The sequence below is a fragment of the Schistocerca gregaria genome, chromosome 2 (genome assembly GCF_023897955.1).
Source record: "Schistocerca gregaria isolate iqSchGreg1 chromosome 2, iqSchGreg1.2, whole genome shotgun sequence".
In the NCBI taxonomy this organism is placed as follows: domain Eukaryota; kingdom Metazoa; phylum Arthropoda; class Insecta; order Orthoptera; family Acrididae; genus Schistocerca; species Schistocerca gregaria.
Window position 1 is genome coordinate 165,182,321 of NC_064921.1, and position 9,607 is coordinate 165,191,927.

At 44.8% G+C, this 9,607-nt stretch overlaps 1 protein-coding gene across 2 annotated transcripts in view; it reads right to left on the reverse strand.

Annotated features, from left to right (window-relative positions):
- Positions 1 to 942, reverse strand: part of LOC126335611 (uncharacterized) — a 117,004-nt gene extending 116,062 nt beyond the window's left edge. For both annotated transcript variants that reach the window (XM_049999064.1, XM_049999062.1), the window contains exon 1: positions 903 to 942. In XM_049999064.1, the coding sequence (XP_049855021.1) occupies positions 903 to 923 (21 nt within the window). In that variant the 5' untranslated portion in view covers positions 924 to 942. The remainder of the gene's footprint in view (positions 1 to 902) is intronic.
- Between the last annotated feature and the right edge of the window lie 8,665 nt (positions 943 to 9,607).

The following is a 9,607-nucleotide window of genomic DNA, read 5'->3' on the forward strand; positions in this document are numbered from 1 at the left end:
GCAGTTATAGTGATTAGTGCGTTGCCTAGTCGAGAACAAAGACAGCAGGAACGTTGGAGTATGAAACACGAAAGGACATAAAAATTTATGGTTATCTGACTTTGTCATCCAGTGCAGGATGCGATCTGTAGTTTTGTACTGTAGTCTTTTTCGGAAAACCAATATATTGGCCAAGATTGCTATGTTAATACAGTAACTGGATTATTAGTTTCGGCAATACGTGTTGCCTTCCTCAGTTCTGTAAAAAGAAAGTGTCTCGAAGTTAAGAGCTTACAACCACCCACCAGGCCCCCCCCCCCCCCATATATATATATATATATATATATATATATATATATATATATATATGTGTGTGTGTGTGTGTGTGTGTGTGTGTGTGTGTGTGTCGGGGAGTGTGGTTCAGAGTGTAGACAACAGCTCAGTGACAAAAATTACATACTCATAAAACCGGGAAGTGGTAGCTACATCCCACAATGCTTACACAATTCTGTCACATGAGGACTATTTTACAGCATATTGAACCGTCCCCGTGTGACAGAATGGTGTATGCATTGTATGATGTAGCTACTACTGCCCCGTTTTATGAGTACGTAATTTTTGTCATTGAGCTGTTGTGTATAGCCTACTACATTTTCAATATGATTTTAGGCCGGTAACCTCGATATATTTTTTTATATAGATATGAGGATGGAAATACTTATTGCCGACACTAGTAATCCATTGTCTGTGTTAACATAGCAATCTTGACAAATAAATTAGTTTTCAAAAGCAGATTACAGCACATACAACTTCGCCGGTACACCACACCATGATTTTCAGAGTGGAAAGATAGGTCGTGGCAGAAGTGGTAATACACCAGAACGTCACCACTGAGCCTGGTCAGCGTGTTTTTGTGGACTCACCTGATGCGTGCTGGAGGCCATGTGTGGAGCGGCCGGAGAACTGCGGAGGCCGGGGCGCAGCCCGCCCCGCTATATAGCGTGCGCTAACCTTGGAGGAGGCGGAGAAAGCCACTTGCAAAACGGCGTCCGCGCAGCCGGGGCAGCGCGCTGTTCCCACGTGGTCCCCACGCGTCGCGCGACGTACAGCGGGCCGCGGGCTCCGGCGCCACCGCCTGGCGCAAGCCGCTTCGTCTCCCAGATTAATCTGCTCCCACGACCAACTCCGCCCGTGTGCCGCGTTACAAAACACCACACACAACCACTAAACTCCAGGTTCGGCTTGGCGACTCACTGTGCTGCCCAGTGATCTCCGTATCCACTACTGGCCATTAAAATTGCTACACCACGAAGATGACGTGCTACAGAGGCGAAATTTAACCTACAGGAAGAAGATGCTGTGATATGCAAATGATTAGCTTTTCAGAGCGTTCACACGTGCTGACATGAGGGAAGTTTCCAACCGATTTCTCATACACAAACAGCAGTTGACCGGCGTTGCCTGCTGAAACGTTGTTGTGATGCCTCGTCTAAGGAGGAGAAATGGGTACCATCACGTTTTCGACTTTGATAAAGGTCCGATTGTAGCCTATCACGATTGCGGTTTATCGTATTGCGACACTGCTGCTCGTGTTGGTCGAGATCCAATGACTGTTACCAGAATATGGAATCGGTGGGTTCAGGAGGGTAATACGGAACGCCGTGCTGGATCTCAACGGCCTCGTATCACTAGCAGTCGAGATGACAGGCATCTTATCCGCATGGCTGTAACGGATCGTACAGCCACGTCTCGATCAATGAGTCAACACATGGGGACGTTTGCATGACAACCACCATCTGCACGAACAGTTCGACGACGTTTGCAGCAGCATGGACTATCACCTCGGAGACCATAGCTGCGGTTACCCTTGACGTTACATTACAGACAGGTGCGCCTGCAATGGTGTACTCAATGACGAACCAGGGTGCACGAATGGCAAAACGTCATTTTTTCGGATGAATCCAGGTTCTGTTTACAGAATCAAGATGGTCGCATCAGTGTTTGGCAACATCGCGGTGAACACACATTGGAAGCGTGTATTCTTCAACGCCATACCTGCGCATCACCCGGCGTGGTGGTATGGGGTGCCATTGGTTACACATCTCGGTCACCTCTTGTTCGCATTGACGGTACTTTGAACAGTGGACGTTACATTTCAGATGTGTAACGACCCGTGGCTCTACCCCTCACTGTATCCCTGCGAAACTCTACATTTCAGCAGGATAATGCACGACCGCATGTTGCAGGTCCTGTACGGGCCTTTCTGGATACAGAAAATGATCGACTGCTGCCCTGGCCAACACATTCTCCTGATCTCTTACCAATTGAAAACCTCTGGTGAATGGTGGCCGAGCAACTGGCTCGTCACAATACGCCAGTCACTACTCTTGATGAACTGTGGTATCGTGTTGAAGCTGCATGGGCAGCTGTACCTGTACAAGGCATCCAAGCTCTGTTTGACTCAATGCCCAGGCGTATCAAGGCCGTTTTTACGGCCACAGGTGGTTGTTCTGGGTACTGATTTCTCAGGATCTATGCACCCAAACTGCGTGATAATCACATGTCATTTCTCGTATAATATATTTGTCCAATGTATACCCGTTTATCATCTGCATTTCTTCTTGGTGTAGCAATCATAATGGCTAGTAGTGTACATAGATGAACCCTCTGGAGCACTTCTTGTTGTCTGTTTTCTCAAGAGTTCCCGTAGCATCTGGCGAAGACGAATATACGGCCGTAACCAGAGATCGTACACTCTTAAACCGCCCTCCCACGAAATGAGGCAGCTAACGTAGACGTGGACGCGGACGAGACATCCGAGAGACAGCCCCATAGGCACACGGGATGAACTGCTTAACGTGATGTGCGTCTTCAGCACTCTCCAGCGGCAGTTGTCGGCGTTATTTGACTCGCAAGCACACAGTTTCTTTACCAAAATGTGCGCGCTTGAAGTAGATGCGTTAACTTTGGTAGCGATTGCCGGAGAAGTCAGAGTAAATCGCGAAGAAGATTCTGGACTCTTCCATAGCTCGAACAGCGAACTGCTGGTCGAGGAACATTACATAATGCTATACAACCATCTGGGATAGATACTAGTATAAGTTATTCGTCAACTCAATAGCATTTTCATTCAATTTTCGGATTTAACTCGTAGTTAAAGTATAGTGTCTAATGTCATTCTGCGCACACACGATATCCATATTCTCGATGTTGCATTAACAAACAACACTCTGAAACTACTTATTTCATCGTGTCGCGTCGCTCTTTTCAGTTCTGAGTTAACAGTGAACACGTAAAGATGCATAGGGAATAGCGTCTCCTGCCAAGTGTGAGGGTCTGGTTAGAGATTTCGCCTGTGTGCTGCAGCCCACATAACACAACTGAAGAGCACTTCCTTCTTCGTGTCAATTCTCGGCCGTACACTGCAGGGGCAATGAAGACGCTCCTGCAGCGCTTCCGATGAGAAGTGTTTGATCACCCACAGTACAGTCCGTAATTGGCTCCTGCTGAGTCTCATCTCTCCTCACAAGAATCGCTGGCTGTGAATGCAAACTTTTTCCACAGACAACGAGCTGCAGACCAGTGCATATAACTGGTCGAAAGCACAGGCGGCTGCTTTTATGACGAGGCTATTGGAAAGTCGATAAAACACTACGACAAAACTCGAAGTCGTAGCGGCGACTACGTAGAGAAGTAGGTGGAAGGTGTACTTAACTGTTGCAAATAAAATGTTTCTGGTTTTCCCTGTGGTTTCCATTTCGCGACCGACGGGAACTTACTTTCTGGACAACCCTCGTATACTCTGGTCAATGCATAGACCGTACCAAGAAAGAATGCTTTGCAAAGTTTCCTCAAAATTAAACATATTGGCTGATTCCGTGATGACGTCACAAACTTTCAGGAATTGTGAAGAATGGTAAATGTATCAAGAAAGTCTAGAAGGCGTGGGCACTAACAGGCATACTTTATGAGCTATGAGCACTTCTTTATGTTTGACATTGGAACAAATCGATCCTGTTGCAAAATCGTTGGTTTCCATATTTTGAGAACTGGTATTATGGACCAAAAGAAGACAGAAATATCCCAATAAACGTAGGCTCTAAAGTTCATATTAGCTATTGCCAGCACTTGGTCCTCTTCTTTACTGCGAAACACAGCTCTTTCCACTGGTCAAATGCTTATAGCCCTACGTTATGCATTTTAGAGCCCATGTTCGCCATACATTTTGTTGTTGTTGTTTTTGTCAATACTACCGCCTCCCAAATTATGTAAAGCAAAAAGCTTGCAGTACAAATTTGTTTCACTGCATAAAAGATGAAGAAATGCTCTTAGCTCTTGAGGTATGTATCTCAAATCCCATATTTATAGCTCCCAAATTATGGAAAGCAAAAAGCTTGCAGTACAAATTTGTTTCACTGCATAAAAGTAGATGAAATGCTCTTAGCTCTTGAGGTATGTGTCTCAAATCCCATATTTATAGCTTTTTGTGATAGATTTACCCTTCTCCGCCATCCCTGAAAGTTTCTAAGATCATGTCGGAATCACCTTGTATACTTTTGTAGATATTCGGGTTTTGTCGATTTGTTTATGGCTGCCCTCTTTCAACTTGATCAAGTAAGTCTCACAACAAAGAGGTTCTGGTCATACATAAAGCACACCAGTGGCAAAACGCAATCAATACCTTCACTGCGCGATGAGAACGGTGAATTCACTTATGACAGTGCCACTACAGCAGAGTTATTAAACACGGTTTTCCGAAACTCCTTCACCAAATAAGACGAAATAAATATTCCTGAATTCCAATCAACAACAACTACCAAGATGAGAAACATAGTAGATACGCTCGGTGTAGGAAAGCAGCTCAAATCATTTAATAAAGGCAAGGCCCCAGGTCCAGATTGTATACCAGTTAGGTTCCTCTCAGAGTATGCTGATAAAATAGCTCCATATTTAGCAATTATATACAACCACTCGTTCACAGTAAGATCCGTACCTAAAGACTGAAAAATTGCTCAAGTCACACCAATACCCAAAAAGGGAAGTAGGAGTAATCCGCTCAATTACAAGCCCATACAACTAACGTCGATTTGCAGTAGGGTTTTGCAACATACGCTGTATTCGAACATTATGCAGTACCTCGAAGATAACGATTTATTGACACATAGTCAGCACGGTTTCAGAAAATATCGTTGTTGTGAAACACAACTAGCTCTTTATACTCATGAAGTAATAAGTGCTATCGACAGGGGATGTCAAATTGATTCCATATTTTTAGATTTCCAGAAGGCTTTCGACACTGTTCCTCACAAGCGTCTTCTAACCAAACTGCAAGCCTACGGAGTTTCGCCTCAATTGTGCAACTGGATTCGTGATTTCCTATCAGAAAGGACACAGTTCGTAGTAACAGACGGAAAGTCATCGAGTAAAACAGAAGTAATATCCGGCGTTCGCCAAGGAAGTGTTATAGGCCCTCTATTGTTCCTGATCTATATTAACGATTAGGACACTATCTGAGTAGCCGTCTTAGGTTGTTTGCAGATGATGCTGTCATTTACCGTCTTGTAAAGTCATCAGATGATCAAACCGACTTGCAAAATGATTTTTATATGATATCTGTATGGTGCGAAAAGTGGCAGTTGACCCTGAATAGTGGCCGTGCGGTTCTAGGCGCTACAGTCTGCAACCGAGCGACCTCTACGGTCGCAGGTTCGAATCCTGCCTCGGGCATGGATGTATTTGATGTCCTTAGGTTAGTTAGGTTTACTTAGTTCTAAGCTCTAGGATACTGATGACCTCTGAAGTTAAGTCGCACAGTGCTTAGAGCCATTTGAACCATTTTTTTTTTTACCCTGAATAAGGAAAAGTGTGAAGTTATTCACATGAGTACTAAAACAAATCAGCTAAATTTCGATTACGCGATAAGTCACATAAATCTGAAGGCTGTAAATTCAACTAAATACTTAGGGTTACAATTACAAATAACCTAAATTGGAACGATCACATAGATAATATTGTGGGTTGAGCAAAACAAAAACTGCGATTCATTGGCAGAACACTTAGAAGGTGCAACAGATCTACTAAAGTGACTGCTTACACCACGCTTGTCCGCCCCATTCTGGAGTATTGCTGTGAGGTGTGGGATCCGCATCAGGTTGGACTGACGGATGACATCAAAAAAGTACAAAGAAGGGCAGCTCGTTTTGTATCATCGCGGAATAGGGGAGATAGTGTCACAGACATGATACGTGAGTTGTAGTGGCAATCTTTAAAACAAAGGCGTTTTTTTGTTGCGACGGGATATTTTCACGAAATTTCAATCATCCGATTGCGAAAACATTCTGTTGCCACCAACCTACATAGGGAGATCGCGATAAAATAAATCAGGGCTAGCACAGAAAAATTTAAGTGCTCGTTTTTCCTGCGTGCCGTTCGAGAGTGGAACGGTAGAGAGACAGCTTGAAGGTGGTTCATTGAACCCTCTGCCAGGCACTTAGTTGTGAATAGCAGAGTAATCACGTAGATGTAGATGTAGACATTAATGATTCCACTTAATTTTATAAGACCTGTTTCGATTTAGTACCCATCCTTTTAAGCCCCCTAGCATAAACATTTGCATGTGTTGTACGTTATAGAAAATCGCGGGGATGTAAGACTTTGGGACGATTTCTCCAGCCGAAATGAAACCCTTAGGTGCTCTTTCAGAGCGCAGAGCCGACCATGCCGCGTCTATAACAAATCCCTGTCCCTTTGTTTTGCAGAACAGGGCGTCACTTGTCGCTGGTCTTCACTCAGCAAAAGATCCACGAATGTGAAAACATTTTTAAAGTCTTAGCAGAGACACATATGGGAGCGCTATGTGTAATTTAGTTGGTTGGATGGAGCATATTTTTCTCGGGTTAAAAGCAGGGGCGGATGTCGGGTCCACCATCCGCTCTGCCAGATAAAAGATGCGCCCCTCGCCGGCCAGAAGTGAACTGTGGTAGTCGAAGGACGCTGTCACTGAGCTAGTGTGCGCTCTGCCTCGAAAACCGCGTTGTTTTCATCCACTCACTCGATTTCTAACTCTAAGTCATATCGAGTAGCTGAAGTATTGCAAACTTCACAAACTGTTTCTTACCTTAAACCACTGTGTTGCAAGTGAGTTCTTTTCATTCTAAAGAATTTTAGTTGTACTTCATGCTTCCAAGGCTCCCCTTTAGGGACTCCGTCTTCAGGCCACAAGTGACCCAACGGGACCATCCGACCACCGTGTCATCCTCAGTTGAAGATGCGGTTAGGAGGCGTGTGGTCAGCACACCGCTCTCCCGGTTTTTGACCGAAGCCGCTACTAATCGGTCGAGTAGCTCCTCAATTGTCATCACAAGGCTGAGTGCACTCCCTCCCGTTTAGGGCGAACTATTAAATGAATTTTACCGGCGTAACTTACAACTTTTTCATCGTGTTACACAATTCGGTGACAAAAATCATCGGATTGCGATATGCACATTTACAGATGGCAGTCGTACCGCACATACGAGTTATACAAGAGCGGTGCATTGACGGAGTTGTCATTTGTACTTAGGTGATTCATGTGAAAAGGTTTCGGACGTGATTATGACCACACGATGGGAATTAAATGATTTTGAACGCCGAGTGGTAGTTGGAACTAGACGCTTGGGACATTCCATTTCGGAAATCGTTAGAGAATTCAGTATTCCGAGATCCACAGTGCCATGAGTGTGCTGAGAATATCAAATTTCGGGCATTACCTCTCACCACGGACAACTCAGTGGCCGACGGCCTTCAGTTAACAATCGACAGCAGAGGCGTTTACGTAGAGTTGCCAGTATTAACAGACAAGTAACAATGCTTGAAATAACAGCAGAAATCAATGTGGAACCTACGGCGAACGATCGCTTAGGACAGTGCTGCGACATTTGGCGTTCTTCCTTTCTTTATTCGTGTCAGAGGTACACTAAAATGAACACATATAGAATACATATAAAGAAAACTATACAGTATTCACCCAGAATTGGGCAACTTTGATAGCATTGGGTGCTGCAGACGTTAAGTCCTTCATGCTACAGTTGGTTGGGCATGAGTTACATTTGAAGAGATGCAGTGTTGTCTGCAGTTCACCGCATTCGCACAGCGTTGTGTTGCCAGTTGACAGTTGGAAGTTCCATTTATGGAGATTGTCCCTCGATCTTGCGACTTCGGTCCGTAGTCTGTTCAAGGACTTCCAGATGAACCACCTCTCCGTGTATCCAGGCGGCAGGGATTCTTTTGGTGTCATCCAGTTTGACAGGTGTTGGCATCTTTCTTTCCACTTGGTGAGTCGGGTAGTCGCAGCTGATCCTTCTAAGGGCTGAGGCTGTTAAGAAATTCTTCCTGGACTTCAGTCTTGGCTTGGCAGGTTGATGTCCAAAGAGTGGATGTGAGGTCAGTGTATTTGATCTATGCCTCTCGATGTTAGCGGCGACCTCTCTTCTGATGTCACGTGGAGCAATCCCAGCGAGACACTGTACTTTGTCCATGGGGTTGGCCTTAGGCAGCCTGTAGCAATCCTACAGCTGTCGTTTAAGGCTACATCAACATATTTGCAAGTACTGAACTGTACCACATTGGGCTATCATACTCTCCTGCAGAATAGAATAAGGCAAGAGCTGTTGTCCTTAATGTTTGTGGATGTGTACCACAGTTCGATCCCGCCAGTTTCTGAAGCAGGCAGGTTCTGGAGGATACTTTCTGCTTCAGCTTCAGACATTGTTCCTTGTAGGTCAGTGTACAGTCGAGAGTTAATACGATATGGCAGCGGACAATCGACACAAGTACCTTTGCTAACAGCGCGAAATCGTCTGCAGCGCCTCTCCTGCCCTCGTGACCATATCAGTTAGACCCTCGTCAACTGGAAAACCGTGGCCTAGTCAGATGAATCCCAAAATAGAAGATGATAAGGGTATAGTGTGCTACAATTTCCACGAAGCCATGGACCGAAGTAGTCGACAAGCCACTGTCCTCTAATGGCTTCATAATGGTGTGTATTGTGTTTAGTTGGAATGGACTGGGTCCTCTGGTCCAACTGAACCGATCACTGACTGGAAATGGTTATGTTCGGCTACTTGGAGATCATGTGAAGCCATTCAACGGTGGAATTTTTATGGATGATATTGCGCCATGTCACCAGGCCACAGTTTTTCGCAATTGGTTTGAATGAGATTCTGAACAATTTTAGCGAATTTTCTGGCCATCCATATCGCCCGACAGGAATACCTTAGTGCATTTATGGATCTTATCGAGTGGTCAGTTCGTCCACGAAATCCTGTACCAGAAACACTTCCGCAAATATCGATGGCTATAAAGGCAGCATGGCTCAATATTTCTGCGGGATACTTCAAGCTACTTGTTGAGTCGATGGCACGTTGAGTTACCGCACTACGACGGGCAAAAGGGGGGCCAACACGATATTAGGAGGTACTGTATCTCATGACTTTTTACGCCTCAGTGTAAAGATACACTACTGGCCATTAAAATTGTCGATGATAAACAGGAATTCATTGGACAAATATATTATACTAGAACTGACATGTGATTACATTTTCACGCAATGTGGGTGTATAGATCCTGAGAAATCAGTACCTAGAACAAC